Here is an 18,500-nt window from a genome sequence, read left to right as displayed (position 1 = left end):
AAACTAAAATGGGCCAAATGATGACACGGATAGGTACAACTCAACTGACTGCAACGGAGTTGCATCCCCTTATGTGAGTGTTGATTTTTACCCAGTAATCACACAATGGGCTGAAACAGAAAGCACTAAATGGATTCCATTAATCTTCACTCATCTGGTGATCCAAAACCTTTTAGCAACTTTGAGGTCACACAAAACATAGGATTCCTCAGGAAGTATCAGAGTTCCCCTCCATGATGGACCAGTCTGTGGTGAGCTGGTGCAGGAATGGTTGTCCTCTACTCAGCGCCAATAACAACTTAAGGTATTGTGTCCTGTCAGTGATGTAACATCTGTAGTCCCTGAGATATGAGCTAGCCACTAATTTTCCACCTTTGACAAGAGTTCTTTGCAGTTATGATGCATTTTAGCCTAGAAGCTTACTCTAAATTGGAGCAGAGTGCCAAGAAGTAAAGGAATTCTGGTGAAGTCAGATTGAAGAGAGAAGCTTATCACTACGCATAAACTGATGGTACCTCTTGCCTGGGATCCAGTTTTCTCACAAGGAATGAGTTTAATGGTGAATTTGTATTTAAGGGTCTATATCCAATTGTGGCCTCTTTTTGACTTGAGTGGATTGTCAAATTTCAGAACCTGGGGGATGTTCCAGTTGGAAGCAGAAATAGTGTCTGGTATTCTTTCTGATGCAATCTTGTTTATTTACAAGGAACATACGAAGTCTTTTTTTCTCTGAATATGGAAGGAACCAATAACAAAAGGAGTAGTTTCTTAGTTTATAGCTTGTTAGCCAAGAGATCCAAAAAGCGCTCGCTCTCTCTAGTCTTGCAGGCTATTTCTTGGCTTTCTTGATTTTTGTCTCTTCCTCTGTCTTTTCTTGTCTGTTCTCAGGTTGTGTGCGTTCTCTCACATCTTGATCTCCCTGCCCCCTCTGCATCCCTAATCACAATACTCAGCAGAATCCTCCACCCATATGGTGCTAGCTTCTGGGCAGAGTCTCTTAGGCCTTGTTTTAGATGCGTCCCCTTAACTGTCTCTTACAATTATCTTAAATGAAGACTGTGTTTCACACATCAGTTTGAACAAAGGTTTTGACTCTGCCCTTAACAAGGCTGCACCCAGTTTATAGCACTATTTACTTCAAGGCCTATAAAGTGTCCAGTGGAGTTGAGCATGAACGGCCAATGAGTGGAATGGGGGACCACACTGGACTGTTTTTTCTGCCAGGTAGCAGGTGAAGAGATTTTCTTCTCCCTTTGACAATTTGTTTAAATAAAGGCTTAGCCAGCATTTAAACCAAGATGGAGTTTTGTGAAGTTTTTAATTTACCAGTGACAGTTTTCAATTTTTAAATACTACACTAGTTGGAGCTAATTCAGAACCCTCAGAAAAATAAACAGATTTCTTCTGTTTTTGGGAATAATGGCAATTTGCTTATATAATATAATTTTCCTCAATTCTTTGTTAACTGAAAATCATTATAAAGCCACATCAGCAGTATTATCTTCAGTGTATATTATGTACTGAACATACCATTGCTAAAATTCACGATTATTTAGTATTAAAGTTTGACAAAATAGCAAATATTTCAAGCCATAAATATTATTAGACAGTGTAAGTAAATATTTCATTTTACTTTATATTTTTAACAGTACAGATTATATTTTGCTTCACTCACTTTCTGTAAAACAGGCCTCTGGCTCAGCAGCTTCTTCGGGTTCAGCTTCATGTTGCTCTTCTTCAGGATGTCCAATATCAACTGTGCTACCTTCAGATGAGCTGGACAAATTTAGCTTCTGTTAAGTAACCCCCCCCCCCCAAAGATTTAATCAGTGTATTTAAGGTAAATATTAATGCTCACAGACATAGCAAAAATTAATAGTACGTGTCTACTCTTTTACATTTTTGAATGTTTTAGTGCTCAATTTAGATAAGTAATTGATACATTTGTGCTCATTTTAGGTGACACTTCAGTACTCTATGTGTCCTTTTAATACAAAGTTAAACCAGGCATTTTATTAATTATTATTGTTTCTGGAAAGCATTATAGAAATGTAGGCCTATATTCCCGGGCCTGAGTGAACTATGGTTTTAAATTGAGCTTGGTTGTTAGCATGAGTGATCAAAAAGAAGGAGATCATGAGAAAGAAGGGTTGTTTGTATTAAATTTGTAGTGTCCCTTCAAATACCAGCATTATTTTCTTTAAGCTTTGGGTTGAAGTAATACAAATAAAGAAAACATGGTTTAATGGGGTCCAGGCACAGTAAATAATTGGTTAGATAGATTTGTTTAATTTATGATAAAGAAATGCTTAGTCCAGTAGTTAGTTAGGACTGCTTGTTTTAACTGGGGCAGAGAACTGGGTTTAGCTCTAAACTGCCTCATCTGGCTTTAGCTAAGGTCTGATAACCTGCCATGACATCACTTGTTTATTATAGTGGATAAAGGGGAAGGTTTTTGGAGTTTCTTTGTCAGAGCTGTTCCTTACCCTTCTGGAGTCACACCATAATGTGAAGGTATCTCCTGAGCCTGATTTTGTTGTATTTGGCCAATGCTTATAACTGTATTTGGTCTAGAATATAAAATATAAGTGTGTATATGCTTGTATTTTGGATGTAATCAATATCAAGTGGCCTTTAACTAATAAAGGAATAGTTGTGGGTAGCTAAGTTGTGGTAAACCTTAGTAAACTTTTTAGGGAAATTATTTCCAATAGGCATCATCAAGACTTACTTAAGGAAATTAATGGTACACATACATGCACACACACACTCTGGTGTGTATGTTGCTGTACTGCTAACCAGTGCAGGGCATATAAGAAGTATTTGTATAACAGCACTATGCAAAAGGTTTGTAACCAACTGGTTTTATGTTTCACAGAACAATGAACCCAAAGCTTGCTTATGTTTGTAAACTTGAGGACCAAGCACAGGTTGAAAGTCAAGAAGTACTGAGGAGTTTTGCCACGGACATCTTGTATGACTTTGTTGAAGTCAGGTCAGCTGAAATTTTAATATTTGGGTACCCATTTTGGGACACTATAAAGGACTGGATTTTCACAAAGTGGTAAGCAGCTACTCTTTGAAAATCAAGCTTTTCGGTATTATCTCTGAAATCATAAGGGCTTGAAGCCTTGAAAAAAAGAAAAAGCTGAGATTCTGGAGCAATATCCGCAGCTGCAGCATTGTGGAATACATTGAATTCTGGATATAATAGATGCTTATTGTAGAAAATTAAGATGGAAAAGAGAAAACAGTTAATGAGAAATATGTAGTATGCCTCATTCTGTCATAAAGTAGTTGCAATTAACAGGAGTAAATTCTCAGACAAGAGAAGCAACTTTTAATGAAAACATAAAATGAACTGAAAGTCATGATACAAATTCTGACATCTACAAGCATAGACCAGACTTGGATGAAGAATACAATATTATGATAGCATTTTAGTTGACAAACAATCCTGTCATGTTTCACCTGCTAGGGGAACTCAGTAGTCTAACCCAATCTTCTGAGATATGTAAAACTCCAAGTTTTGTTTGATGATAATTGTGAAAGTTTAGCTATTATGGAGGAGGAACTAACATGCTATTTTAAGACAAAACAATGTAATAAAACCGCATGCTGTGTATGATAGGTTAATGCTATAAATGAAATAGCAACATTCTGAAACTGAAAAAAGTAATGATGAAGACTTAGACACATGCCTAACCTTCTAATCTGACATGGTGTGAGTAGTCCTATTGACTTCAATGGAAAGACTCACAGGGCATGAAGTTAAATATGTGTATAAATCTTTAAAGGATCGTGGCCTAAGCTTTTATATATTAAATGCTCATTTCAATAGAAGAGATGTGACATCTGTTGCTATACTTCCAACTACTGGTGAAGAAAAATGTTTGAGGGCAGCATTATTGATCTATTTCTGTATTCTGTTGACATTTGCAGCTGATAGAGGCATTTGCAATGCTCTTAATTTTTAAAACTTTTTTCTAAATTTTATTTTGCATTCATAAAAGTAGAAAACACCTAATTAAAGAGACTGAAACTTCTTTATTGTTCTTCACTATATGGGACTACCTGCCTAGTAAAATACAATTCAATATGAGCAACGGTTGAAGCTCATCTCTAGCTTGGTCTATGAAAAAAGACTAATCAATTTTACTTTTTTATGTAGTCAGTTTCTAGTTACCGTCACTTCCTAGCATTATAAATAGTCTTGGAAGGATTAGATTTGTATTGGCAAATGTCAGTAAACATTGATTTCACTGTACACACACAAATCAATGGAAAAATATTTCCATTGATAAATAACCAAAAATTACAAATAGGCAAAGAAAGAAAAAATCATAGACTCATAGAAATTTAGGGCTGGAAGGCACCTTGGTAAGTCATCAAGTCCAGCCCCCTCCACTGTGGCAGGAGCAAGTAAACCTAGATCATCACTGACAGGTGTTTGTCCAACTTGTTTTTAAAAGCTTCCAGTGAAGGGGATTCCACGATTTAACTTGAAAGCCTATTCCAGAGCTTAACTACCCTTATCATTAGAAAGTTTTTCTTAATATCTAACGTAAACCTCCCTGGCTACAGATTAATCCCATTGCTTCTTGTCCTACCTTCAGTGAACATGGAGAAAAATTGATCCGTGACCTCTTTATAACAGCCTTTACCATATTGAAAAACTTATCAGGTCCCCCTTCAGTCTTCTCTTCTCAAGACTGAACATGCCCAGCTTTTTGAGACTTTCCTCATACATCAGTTTTTCTAAACCTTTTATTATTTTTGTTGCTCTCCTCTGGACTCTTTCCAATTTGTCCACAATCTTTCTAAATTATGGTGCCCAGAATTGGACACAGTATTCCAAGCTGGGACTTCACCACTGTTGAGTAAAAGCAGGGCAATTAACTGCTGTGTCTTACATATAACACTTTTGTTAATACATCGAGAATCATATTAGCCTTTTTTGCAGCTGCATCACACTGATGACTCATATGCAGTTTTTGGTCCACTATAACTCCCAGATCCTTTTCAGCAGTACTATCACCTAGACAATTATACCTCATTTTGTAGTTGTGCATTTAACTTTTCCTTCCTAACTGAAGTACTTTTCACTTGTCTTTATTGAATTTCAGACCAATTCTCCAATTTGTCAAGGTCCTTTGGAAGGCAGGTTAAATTCAAAAGGGCTTGCAACCCATCCCAGCTTGGTGTTATCTGCAAATTTTATAAGCATCTCTCTCCTCCATTGTCCAAATCATTAATGAAGATATTGAATATTACTAGACCCAGGACTGAGCCCTGCAGGACATCACTAGATATGCTCTCCCAATTTGACAGCAAACCATTAATAACTACTCTTTCAGTACAGTCTTCCAATCAGTTGTGCGCCCACCTTATAGTAAATTCATCTAGACCATGTTTCCCTAGTTTGCTTATGAGAATGTCATGTGTAACTGTGTCAAAAGCCTTATTAAAACCAAGGTTTATCATGTCTACTGCTTCCTCCCTATCCATTAGGTCAGTAATCCTATCAAAAAAGAAAATCAGGTTGGTTTGGCATGGATTTGTTCTTGACAAATCCATGCTGACTATTCCTTGTAACCCTATTGTCCTACAGGTGCTTACAAATTGATCATTTAATAATTTGCTCCGGTATCTTTCCAGGTATTGAAATTAGACTAACTGGTTTATAATTCCCTGGGTTGTCGTCCTCCTTTTTATAAAATGCTGCTTGAACTTAGAGTCAACACTCAGCGATTTAAACTTTTGAATAGGCTTGTTACAAATGGACTAGCGAATGAATAGTAAAAACAGGTCTGATTTGTTGATTTGAGGATATTTACTTTATATATTTTGACAAGTGATGATGATTTGTGTTTGAATGGTTTATAAATCTTTACCTCTGCATCTCAAATCTGCTGTTATTAAATAATTGTTATTGTTTGACCTCCCCATAATTTCCTGCAACTATGAAAATTTAAATTAATAAAAATTGAAAAAATGCTTAAAAATAAATATTGGTATTATTGACTGAAAATTCTAAAAAAAAAAAAAAAAGAATTCTGTCAAGTTAAACTATAAAGAGTGCAAAGGACAGCTTGCTTTAGCCAAAGATGGGGGGAAAAGATATATGAACAGTCCTTAGCTTAATTCTAGTGAGTAGCAGTATAGGCCTTCTTTATAGGAAAAGTAATACATTTCCAGGTTTCTCCTTGCTTTCTTCCCCCATCTTGGAAGCCAAATTGTCATTTCTACTCTTGCCTCCCAAAGAATTCCCTTCCTGTCATGTACCAATCTTCCTCTTCTGTCTCTGTTCACCCACCCGAATAATTAACCTTTTCCCTTGATGTCCACCCAAAGATCCCACTAATTTTCCATTCTAGAGATTCCTTGTCTCACACTTTCCCATTGTCTCTCTCCCAAATCTTACCTTTTTATCCCTCCAAAGTTCCTCCTCAATCCCCAGTATCTCCACCTTCCCCCAGGCTCCTCCTGTCTCCTCCTCACCTAGGTCCTACTTTCCTCAGTTGTACTCCCCTAGCTTTATCTCTTCATAGCCAGCCCCATCCCCCCTACCCATACCTGTCCTTCCCATGGCTGTCACTCCCCATGCTTTTCTCTAAGTGGCACCAGTCCCCCACATAGATATCCTTCCTCCACACAGACATTTATCTTGTGCCTGTCTCCATCAAACATGGTCTTCCCTTTTGTGTGCGACTCCCTCTTATAGCTGTCTGCTTGCCACAAAAGAGAAGGAAAAAATGGTGTTGCTCCTTCCTGGTCCCACACCCTTCCTGCTGTGCAGACCCTCAGAGTTGGTACGGGGAAGGGAAAGGATCGAGGGATGGAGGCAGGAGGAGTCACAGCTGCTGCCTCCTGTCTGCTCAGCAGTAGAACATGTGCCCCTGGCTGGAAGGAGGCTGAAACTGTATCTGCCTCTGTCTATTGAACCTACTGGCTAAGGCACAGTTTAAATTCTTCTGCCTAAAACAAAGAAACCGAGATTTGCAAAACCAAGAAGGAACATGACATTAATCTCACTGATCCCCTGCATAGTTCTAGGGGATTTCCAATATTTGAGCTACTCTAAAGGCCAGAAACCACTGATAAGGCATAGACCACCACTTTTAGCTACAGGAGTATAGAGATAAAGGTAACTTTAATTGCAGGTATCAGAGAGGTAGCCGTGTTAGTCTGGATCTGTAAAAAGCGACAAAGAGTCCTGTGGCAGCTTATAGACTAACAGAAGTATTGGAGCATAAGCTTTCGTGGGTGAATACATCTGACGAAGTGGGTATTCACCCACGAAAGCTTATGCGCCAATACTTCTGTTAGTCTATAAGGTGCCACAGGACTCTTTGTCGCTTTTTAATTGAAGGGTGGCACAGAAAGAAAAATTTGATATCCAGAAAATTCTGGATCCGCCCTAGAGCTCACATACCTGAGAGGGGAAAGAAAGTGGATGCAAAAGTATCATTCAGTCATGCTGGCAAGGAGGGAAGCCCCTTCATACATGATGAGGCAAAGTTCTGTGCCCTGTTGCCTCCCTATGTCAGTTCTCAAGAAGGGAAAATTTAGCACCACAATTCAATATTATTCCTGCATCATACACATCCCTCAGCAGCACATCCTGGGAGGTAGCTTCCTTTCATCTTGTATAAGAGGAAAGTTAATGCAATTGTGTTGAACTGTGTCAGCAAACATGAACTGCTCTGAGAGACTTGCCAAAAAAGAGACTAGAGAATCCTGGAATGTGCGGCCATGCATTCAAGGAGATGCTGCTGAAATACCTGGAAATGCCCTGAGTTGTTAAGGCACTGAATTCCTGAAGGCATCTCTGCTCATCTTACAGTGCAAAGCAACCAGAGGTCATTGGTTGGAAGAATGTGTCTTTGAGGCACCAACACACCAGGAAAAACTTGTGTGCTGGGACATCAGCGTTCCATTAGCAAAACCCTCAAACTGGCCTACAGTGCCTCAGAGGGCCATAATCTTTAAGTTGGAGAAGTTTCCTGAATGACTTTTACCGGAGGCACAAGATCCAGGAGTGAGAATCCTGCACAGATGATACCTATAGAAAATGTAATTTATTTTCCTTTTCTGGGATAGATCGTGCAAACAGTTACTACCAAGTCTAGTGTTTACTACCATGTTTGCAGAAACAGGCCTTATGCCCTGATCCTGTAAACCCATATGCACTTGCTTAATTTTATAACAGAGAATAATCCCATTGAAATCAACTGAGCTAATCAGGGTAATAAAGGAAAGCACATACATAACTGTTTACTGGATTGGGACCTTAGCTTAAAAGCCCTCTGGTGTCAGAGTGTATGTATCTCTTCGCTGAGATGAGGAAGCAGGAAGCAAGGAGCCAACACACTCCTGATGTTCTGTCTCATTCATGTTGTTACTATCAGAAAGGATTATATAGAGAACTATAAAAGACAAAGACTCCAGTTGCTTGTTGAACTTTGCATTATTTACTGTACTTTATATAGTTTTCACAATTCTTCTTTTTGTGTTATACTGTTGTACAAATCCAGGATTTATCAGTTTCACAGATCAAAAGTAGTTTGAATGTCATTCCATAGCCTTTCAAGGTTGTTCATTTTCACTTATGACAGTCTGCTTGCTTTCAAGTTAGCTAAGAAGATAAACTAATGAGAAAGGTATCAGATCTCATGCTTTAGCCATAAATCAAATATCTGTGGGTTCAGTAAGGAAATGCTCCTCCTGCGACCTCTTATATTGCATCTAGGTACATTGTGCAGAGGCATGTGTGATGCTGGGAGGAATAGTTTTACTTAAATTTGGCCACTATTTAAATTGTTCCATCTTTTACAATTGTTTAACAAAAATGGTAGATGGTTATTAATACCTCAAGTATTAACTGTGAAATGGTGACAATATTGTCACCAGTAGAGATTGTTGGGGCAGTACCAGGGACTGCTCTAAACTGCTTTATGGGATAGAGTTTCAAAGACTATCGTACAAACAAAATCTTGGTGGGCTGGACTGTCTAAGATAACTTAAGGAATACCTTCATGTTCTTTAGGTCAGCAATTTGTGATCTCTGGTTCAGATGATTGGCTATGGACACCCTCTCCTGTAAGATTATGGATGAAATCCTGATCCATTGAAATGAATGACAAAACTCCCATTGACATCAGTATGGCCAGAATTCAATCCTATGTGTTTTCTCATTTGTTTACTTATCGTAGTTTGTTTATTTATTTATTAAAAATGATGACATTTGGGTCAAAATGGCTGAGCAAATCCAGGCTGTTGTGTTTGACTATATTGCAATTCTAGTATTCGATTCTCTACTTTGTAAAAAATATTTATGGTATCTTGTGTTCTTCCATTGGCTTTATTTTTCAGTTTTAACAACTAAATGGTTTTGTAGTACATCAGATAACCTGAACTTAAACACCATTTTATTAGACTCTTGGTCTACAAAAGCTGATCATTCAGAAAGCTAAAAAGAACATTTTCCATGCAAGATGTATCTATTCTTTGGGCCCAGTTCATCCCTGCACTAGTTCATGCTGAAAGAAAAACAGAAAAATTATCACAATATTAAAAAATAAGTATATAAGCAGTATTTAAATACCTCTTTGCTTTCTTCCAGATCCGACTCACTGCTAAACTCTTCTGTATTTAAATTTTCAAAATCTGATTCTCCAACAGCAATCGGTACTGTTACAGTGAGGCTTGGGTTGTTTATGAACGACATGTAATCACTTTCATCAATGATATATTTTTCCACGCTGCTGCCTGTGCCTATGCCACTAGTTCCATTGCCATCTTTAAGATAATCAAGGTCTTTATTTATTTCCACTGTTAGATGATTAGAAATGCAGCTGTCTTTTTTGTTTAGTTCTTCAAGTGGCTTGATTTCATTTAAAGCTTTTTGTTTTTTAACCAAGGATTTTTGGATGAATTCACGAACTTTTCTTTTCACATAATCTATTCCCTTCTCAATTCTTGCTACAGCAATCTGGAGATTATTCATTTCATTATCATCATCGGTGGCAGCAAGGTTGTCTGCACTAAATGAGCTCAGTAGCAAGGCCAAAAATAGGTTCAGAACCTGGAACAGGATAGAAAATAAATTCTTAGATTTATCTAAGTGGAAATAATTTCTTGCTAGAATACTTTCTAAAGCTATGTGAAGCATGTGTCTAAAGGACCAAAGTTTCAAACAAACAAACAAACCCAAACAACCCAAGAACTGTGTTTTTACAATGAATGGAGTGTTATATCTTTAATAAACTTACACTAAAACACTTGCATTAGAAAAAGGTGTGTGACAAAGTGGGTATTCACCCACAAAAGCTTATACTCCAATACATCTGTTAGTCTATAACAGGGGTCGGCAACCTTTCAGCAGTGGTGTGCCGAGTCTTCATTTATTCACTCTGATTTAAGGTTTTGCGTGCCAGTAATACATTTTAACCTTTTTAGAAGGTCTCTTTCTATAAGTCTATAATATATAACTAAACTATTGTTGTATGTAAAGTAAATAAGGTTTTTAAAATGTTGAAGAAGCTTCATTTAAAATTAAATAAAAATGTAGAGCCCCCTAGAGCAGTGGGCAGGACCCAGGCAGTGTGAGTGCTGCTGAAAATCAGCTCGCGTGCACCTTCGGCACGAGTGCCATAGGTTGCCTACCCCTGGTCTATAAGGTGCCACAGGACTCTTTGTTGCTTTTTACAGATCTAGACTAACACAGCTACCCCTCTGATTCTTTATAATTCATGATAATTTGAAGAGCAAATCATATAGTAAAAAAAAATGATACACAAATATTATTATGACAAATGAAAGAACTAAATATGGTTTGCTATGATTCATAGAGTCATATTATTCACTAATCACAAATAGTCAGACAACTGGCAAGTATTTGAGAAAATGCTTTTGAATCCCAAAAGTTTACAAATATTGGCACAAAAAAAATGTTATTCAAAAATTCAGACAGGAAGTTTGTTGTTCTTCATTATCCTTTTTAAGAAGTTTCACTTCTCCAATCAGAGAACAGAAACTATACCATGTGTTTTACGTGACCAGACACACATAATAAATAAGTTTATAAAAAATGCACAGGCTGAACATTATTTGAAGCACACTATATTTGCAAATTGTAAAAACAAAACTTAAGAGAGTGACTAAAGTTCACTCTATAATTATATATCATGAGTTTGATACTGAGAGGTGTGGAGTATTCTGTTTCCAATCCAGCAAAGCACTTAAGCTTAATTTTAAGCATATGAGTAGTTCAATTGAAATCATATGCTTAAGTGCTTTATTGAGATGGGGCCAGAATTCTCATGTTTTTCCTCCAGAATAAATCTTTGAAGCATTTTGATTACGTACCACTAGATTTCCAATCACCATGACCATCATGAAGACAGTAAGGCACATAGCTTGGCCTGCAACCTCCATACAGTCCCACATAGTCTCTATCCATTCTCCACACAACACTCGGAATACAATCAAGAAAGAGTGGAAGAAGTCTTGCATGTGCCAGCGTGGAAGTACACAGTCACTTGCAATTTTGCAGACACATTCCTTGTAGTTTTTACCAAACAGCTGCATACCAACCACAGCAAAAATGAAGACAATGATGGCCAGCACCAACGTCAAATTTCCCAAAGCCCCCACTGAGTTACCAATAATCTTTATAAGCATATTCAGTGTTGGCCAAGATTTTGCCAATTTGAAAACTCGTAACTGAAAAAAAGAATAAAAAGGCATTGTTAGCACTGATTTTAACGGAGACACAAAAGTGTTTTACAAATTAATTTGTGAAAAAGGTATTGCTGTCAATGATGAAAATGCTGCAGATTTTTACAACTTGGTACCCCAAGAGCATAGTCTTGGATCAAGGATGTAGAAGCCCAGAGACACACCTCATGCAACTTAAAATCTAAGGTTCAGTGTTACCCTCAGATGCCACAGAACTTCAAGACTACCTACCTACCTGTGTGTACATAAAGAAGAGATTTATTCTGATAATATCAGTAGGAGCACAATAAAGATATTCAGTAAGTCCATTTGTTTCTTCACTGTAGAATACTTGAAGTAAGTATTTGCAATAAAAATTTGGAAATAGGCCCCACTCCTAACACTGGAATGCATAAGTATGGATTCCTGCAGAGTCCCCATTAAAGACAACAGGACACTGCACAGCCAGGGATACATACAAGTGGATCACATTTTTGGATCAGGGTCATAATGACCTTAAGGTATCTTGTTAAGACACAAAAGTTGAATTAAAATATTATTAGTGCAACAAAGCCTATAACTGTAAATTGCAATAATATTTTGTTTTATTAATATATTTACCAATCTGAATGATCGGAGAACTGATAGACCTTCCACATTTGCAAGACCAAGTTCAACCAAACTAAGTGTTACAATAAAACTATCAAAAATATTCCAGCCTTCTTGGAAATAATAATAAGGATCCTTGGCAATTATCTTCAGAAACATTTCTGCTGCAAAGATCCCAGTGAAGACCTAAAATCAAAAGGCAATTTATTATTCAGTTGGAAAATTTAATATTACCAGTATTTGTGCAGATTTTACATTCCAGCTACATATCTTCAAATGAGCATAATTTAGAATGGCTATTCACAAAAATTCTTAAATTCAAATCCTTAAAATAATCAAAGGAAGGTCAAATGATTTTATTTGATACTTTATTATTAGTGTTTAAAATTTGTTGCTTTAAAAAGACTGATCATAGTGACATCTTATACACAGCTTCCGATAGAAACTTCATCACAGAACAAGTACGGAATCTTTTCATTTGATTTAATTTTACAGGAAACAAATTACTTAAGCTTCTGGTTTATAACACAATTTTAAAACTATTTAGGGTGACCATACATCCCATTTTGGCTGAGACAGTACCTTTTTTAAACCCTCTCCCAGCCGTCCTGACTTTACTGGCAAATCTGGATATTTGTCTCGTTTGCTCTTGATGACCAGTTGGCAAGAGCAAACAGGACAAATGCCTAGTTTTGCCAAAAAAATGGGGTGTGACCCCAGCAGGACATGGAGGAATGTGTGGGAGGGAGAGGCGGCAATGCCAACTCTGCATGGGAGGCAGGGCTCGGGGGAGTGCCTCATGCCGGCCACGCATGAGTGGGCAGCAGGGGGTCTTGGGTCAGCCCTGCATGCATGGGGGCAGAGAGGCCTCAGCTGGCCCCGTGTGGTGTCGCACTTTCCCTTCAGGAAAATATGGTCACCCTAACTGTTAGAATGCCAAGCTCTTTTTTCCACAGCACAAGCAATGCTCCTAATTTTATTTTCACATTATGCAATAGAATGCTTTCCAAGAAATTACATGCTACTCTTCCTAGAACACTATTGTTGAGATATTAATGACACTATAAAGATATGCTCTCATACAGCCTAATTTCACAAGATCTAGCAGGATCAACAATTTACATCAGGTGGAGATCTGCCCATTAGATTGTTAACAGGATTATGATGGCATCTAATATTATAGGTAGTTTAGACATAGTAACTTCATTTCCAATTAAGCTTTTGTATATAGAGAGAATAGATATGTCATGAATGATCAATAACTACTGAGTCCTTCTGGCCCTCAACAATTAGAAAAGCTATCCATCTCTATTTATTCCAGAAAGGACCAACCTAGGAAGAAAATACAATAAAAAATGGTTCACATCATGTGAGACACTTTTTTTTTATAAGGCAGAGCAAGGGTGGGGCCTCTGGGGAGGGAGCAAAGTTGGGCAGGAAGAATGGATCTAGGAGGAGGGGGAAGAGGTGGAGCAAGGGCAGGGCCTCGGAGGAAGGAGTGGAGCAAGGGCGGGGCCTTGGGTGGAATGGGGATGAAGCACCCCCATGGAAAAATAAAAGTCAGCGCCTATGCTTAAAAGTGCCTTAAAGATAAGTTGGAAATGTGATACATATCTCAGGCACTAAAGAACTGAGAATTGATGATCATAAGTAAATGTAATAAGAAATCGTGGTAATTTACATTGTTTCTTGCTATAACTGCTGAGCCCCAACTCTAGACTGTGATAATTGCTTACAAGACTGTATTATGTGTGTCTACACTTGAGTGGTGAACTACTGATTGTATATTAATGGGGTTTTAAGTAATTAATAAATTGCTAGTTAGTTAAAATTAAGCAAGTGTCTTGATTTGAAAAATACTGTTCAAGTTAAAAGTTGACTTGAAAAGAATCCAGCATTAAAAAAAATTAAGTTTACACTCCTTGGATGCAAGGAAAAAGAGACATCCTATTAAAATTCCATTCTATATTGACTAACCAAGTTTGTTAGATTTCAGCTTTAAAATCTAACTGGCACCTTGGCAAATTCATAAACATTGTCCCCCTTTCACATTTACACTTTGCAATGATATATACCAGTGGCCCCCAACCTTTTTGTGGTCAGTAGCACATTCATATGTTCAGAAGAGTGTGGCGGGCGCCAACAATTTTTCAAGGCTTATTTTGTATTTGTACATTAAATAATACGAAAAACATCATATTTAATATTCTTCCCACTCTGGGTTGAAATAATACATACGTTGTCTCTTATTTGAACCATTCATTTTGGAGCAAAATGTTAAAAAATACTAAATTGCAAAGCACAAGAAAACAAAAGTATCAGTGCAGGAAGAATACTCACATATAGGGCCGGCTCCAGGCACCAGCGGAGCAAGCAGGTGCCTGTGTCAGCACATGCTACGGGGCAGCATTCAGTCCATTCTGCAGAGGTGGAGCACTGTGAGCGTTTTTTTTATTTGTTTTTTTTGGGGAGGCAGCAGTTCTGGGCAGTGCAGCGAGAAACCTGAGAGAAGCACGCAGCCTGCAACCCCGGAGTACTCTGTCCCCAGCAGGCGGGGGGCCCTGGCATCTCTCCCCTGCTGGGCACTAGGCGGGCCCTGCGTCTGCTGGGGACAGAGAACACCGGCGCCTGCAGCCCCGGAGTTCTCTGTGCCTGGCAGGCGCGGGGCTGCGGCTTCTCTTCTTGAAGCTGGAGAGAAGCCATGGCCCTGTGCCTGCTGGGGACAGAGAGCACCAGCGCCCGCAGCCCTGGAGTTCTCTGTTCCCAGCAACCGCAGGGTTGTGGCTTCTTTCCCCTGCTGAGCACTAGGTGGGCACACATAAATGCCCTGGCGGGTGCCATGGCACCCACGGGCACTGCGTTGGGGACCACTGATATATACTATATCAAATCATATGATGTCAGTGAGGTGAGAGTAACTTACAGGATTTACCGGTACTGCCAGAGTCCTGAGGGGGGCGTGGCCTCATCCAGAAGAGGCATGGCCTCAACCGGAAGAGGTGGTGCCTCTCAAGATTTAAAGGCCTTGGGGCACCGGCTGTGGCTGGGAGCCCCAGGGCTTTTAAATCAACCCAGGGTTGCAGAGGTGGCTGGGAGTCCCAAGGGCTCAGGGGCAAATTAAAGGCCCCAGCGGTCTGGCTGCCGCGGAGCTCTGGGCCCTTTAAATCCCGGCCCCAGCCCAGCTGCCAGAGCCACAGGCATGATTTAAAGGGCTCTGGGCTCCCTGCAGCCGCGGGAGCTCTTAGCCCTTTAAATCCGGCCCCAGCCTGGTTGCCAGAGCCGCGAGTGGGATTTAAAGGGCCCTGGGCTGCCCGCAGTGGCAGGGAGCGCTGAGCCCTTTAAATCCAGCCCCAGCCTGGCTGCTGGAGCCGCGGGTGGGATTCAAAGGGCTCTGGGCTGCCCGCAGCCATGGGAGCTCTGAGCCCTTTAAATCCCTGCCGCGGAAGCTGGTGCGGTCCGGCATGACGTACTGGCTCTTGCCGGTACGCCGTACTGTACCATACCACTTACTTTCACCTCTGGATGTAGAATACTTTCACCAACCAAGGTTAGGAGATATTTCCTTGGATGGGAAACAAACTATACAATTCTAGAACAACCCATTTTATGGTTTATCATGTGATTGTCATATAAAATATCCTGTTCTTAATACATAGTATATTATTTGAAGTATAGAGAATCAGGTTTTTTGTCTGCCTGCTAATTCTGCATCATCTAATCTTACAGCTATTTACATGTTCTAAAATATATTTCCTTCACATTGCAATAAATATAAATGATATTAAAGAAGCGCATGACATGAAATCTATTCTTGAAATAAAACAAAGTAGAACTCTATGTTCCAGCATTTAAATACATTTATATAATCCAACCTCTTAATTTAAAAGCTTTAGAGCTGCAGAGAACCAACTTACAAACTTTTTAATTTATCTTTATCTTAATTTATTTTCTATATACTAACCATAGCATTGCCAGATTACTAACCAATCTCATGGTCATTTACAATCAGAAAACCTACTGAGATGCAATATTTTAGGAAACTACATTTCCATACTGAAAATTGTTGTTTGCGTGTGTTTTGACATAATTTCTGGAAGTACCACCTTTCAATAGATGTGCCCGAAGAAACTACAGAAAACCATATTTGTATATATTGACATGAAGAAGATGAAATTCAAACATGTCAAAGAGGTTTGAATAGATTAAATCTGAGATGATTCAATAGATTTGCCAAGTGATGTATTAAACAAAGGATTACTTTATACTGTTAATCTATATGTCTTGAGAAAGGATTGAAGGTGGGAGCTCCAAAAATTTAGTGAAATACAGACCTAACTAAAGGACTACTAAATCAGTTAAAAAAAAATACAGAAGAAATTCCTGCCTAAATCTATAATACAGATATATCTCCTTCAAAACCAAACCAATAAGCAAAATATAAAAGTCACAAGAGAAACTGAAAGACTTACCAGGTTTCCAACAGAAAGTACATTATTGAATTCGTCAGTCATTGGATAATGTTCCATGGCCATAAATAGTGTATTTAAAACAATGCAAATAGTTATAGCAAGATCGACAAATGGGTCCATCACAACTAAACTGACAATATGTTTTACTTTTAACCAATGTGGACTGCAGTCCCAGATCAAGAAGATGTTTGCAAATTTGTACCAGCATGGTGGGCATTTCTGTCTTGATTCTTCAAGTTCTAAGGAAAAATGTGTAAAAAAAATAAATGTAAAATATCCGCATGCCATACTACACAGTGTCAAAGACCTCTTCAAAATCCTCTAGCCACATTTTCAGAGAATGGTTTAGCACAGCAGTTCTCAACCAGAGAGAGCCATGAGCAGATTACAAGGAATCCACCAAGCAGGGTCAGTGTTAGATTCTCTGAGACCCAGGGTAGAAAGCCAAAGCCCCATCATGCAGGGCTGAAGCCTGTGTCCCTGAACCCCACCAGTCAGGGCTCAACCCAAAGCCTAGACCAGGGATCGGCAACCTTTCAGAAGTGTTCTGACCTTAAAGTCTATGAGTCTTCATTTATTCACTTTAATTTAAGTTTTCGCGTGTCAGTAATACATTTTAATGTTTTTTAGAAAGTCTCTCTCTACAAGTGTATATATTATATCACTAAACTATTGTCGTAGGTAAAGTAAACAAGGTTTTAAAAATGTTTAAGAAGCTTCATTTAAAATTAAATTTAAAGGCTGATCTTACTCCGCCGGCCTCCTCAGCCCGCTGCTGGCCTGGGGTTCTATTCACCTAGGCTGGCAGCGGGCTGAGCAGGGCCTGCAGCTGGGACCCCAGCTGGCAAGGGGCCAGCAGCCAAAACACCAGACCAGCAGCAGGCTGAGCAGGACTGGCAACCGAGACCCCAGACTGGCAGTAAGGGGCTCAGCTCGCCACCAGTCTGGGGTTCCATCCACTGGCTCCTGCCAGTCAGGGTCCTGGCCCCGCTCAGCCCGTTGCTGCTCTGAGGTCCCAGCCCTGCCCACACAGAGTGGGTACCTACCTTCTCCCTGATTTTAGCCCATTCTCTTCCTCTCGCTCTGCACTGAGCTGAGGGTGGGAGTGCACTGAGCTCGGGGAGAGCTGGGGGTGAAGAAACAGGCTGGGAGTTGGGTGTAGGGTCTGGCCAGGAGCTAGAATGAGAGAGGAGGCTCAGGGTTGGGGCAGGAGGTTTGGGTGTGGAGTGCTTACCTGGGCAGCTCCCATTTGGTGTGAAGGGTGCAGGTGGGAATGTGGTGGGGGGTGCAGGAGCTTCCATTTGGTGCTCAGGTGGGGGTGGGGATGTGGAGGGTGCAAGAGTCAGGGCATGGGGTGTGGTGGGCTAGGTATGTGTGCAGGAGTCAGGGCAGGAGGATGGGGGGTGAGGAGGGTGTGGGAGTCAGGGCAGAGAGCTTGGGGCATGTGAGGGGGGTGCAGGAGTCAGGGTATGGAGTGTGGAGAAGCTGGGTATGTGGGGGGTTGCCGGAGTCAGGGCTGGGGTCGTGGAGGGTGCAGGGGTCAGGGCAGGTGTCTGGGTATGTGTGAGGGGGGTGCAGCGGTCAGAGTAGGGGCATGGAGGGTATGGGGGGTGCAGGGCTCAGGGCAGAGGACTGGGGGGGTTCAGGAGTCAGGGCAGGGGGGCTGGGCTGGAGTCGTGGGGATGCTCCCGGCCCCCTGCC

The 18,500-nt window shown here is 40.0% G+C and overlaps 1 protein-coding gene across 11 annotated transcripts in view; it reads right to left on the bottom strand.

Moving 5' to 3' along the window:
• The window catches only part of LOC127030195 (sodium channel protein type 1 subunit alpha), a 358,700-nt gene that overhangs the window by 62,077 nt on the left and 278,123 nt on the right, over positions 1-18,500 (bottom strand). For all 11 annotated transcript variants that reach the window (XM_050916258.1, XM_050916249.1, XM_050916251.1 and 8 more), the window contains 5 exons: positions 16,800-17,038; positions 12,343-12,516; positions 11,371-11,727; positions 9,608-10,087; positions 1,676-1,793 (listed from right to left, as the gene is read on the bottom strand). In XM_050916258.1, coding sequence (XP_050772215.1) covers positions 1,676-1,793; positions 9,608-10,087; positions 11,371-11,727; positions 12,343-12,516; positions 16,800-17,038 — 1,368 coding nt within the window. The remainder of the gene's footprint in view (positions 1-1,675; positions 1,794-9,607; positions 10,088-11,370; positions 11,728-12,342; positions 12,517-16,799; positions 17,039-18,500) is intronic.

The sequence above is a fragment of the Gopherus flavomarginatus genome, chromosome 10, assembly GCF_025201925.1.
Source record: "Gopherus flavomarginatus isolate rGopFla2 chromosome 10, rGopFla2.mat.asm, whole genome shotgun sequence".
Lineage (NCBI taxonomy): Eukaryota > Metazoa > Chordata > Testudines > Testudinidae > Gopherus > Gopherus flavomarginatus.
The sequence above is the reverse complement of the archived record's forward strand: the minus strand, read 5'-3'. Positions and strand labels throughout refer to the sequence as shown.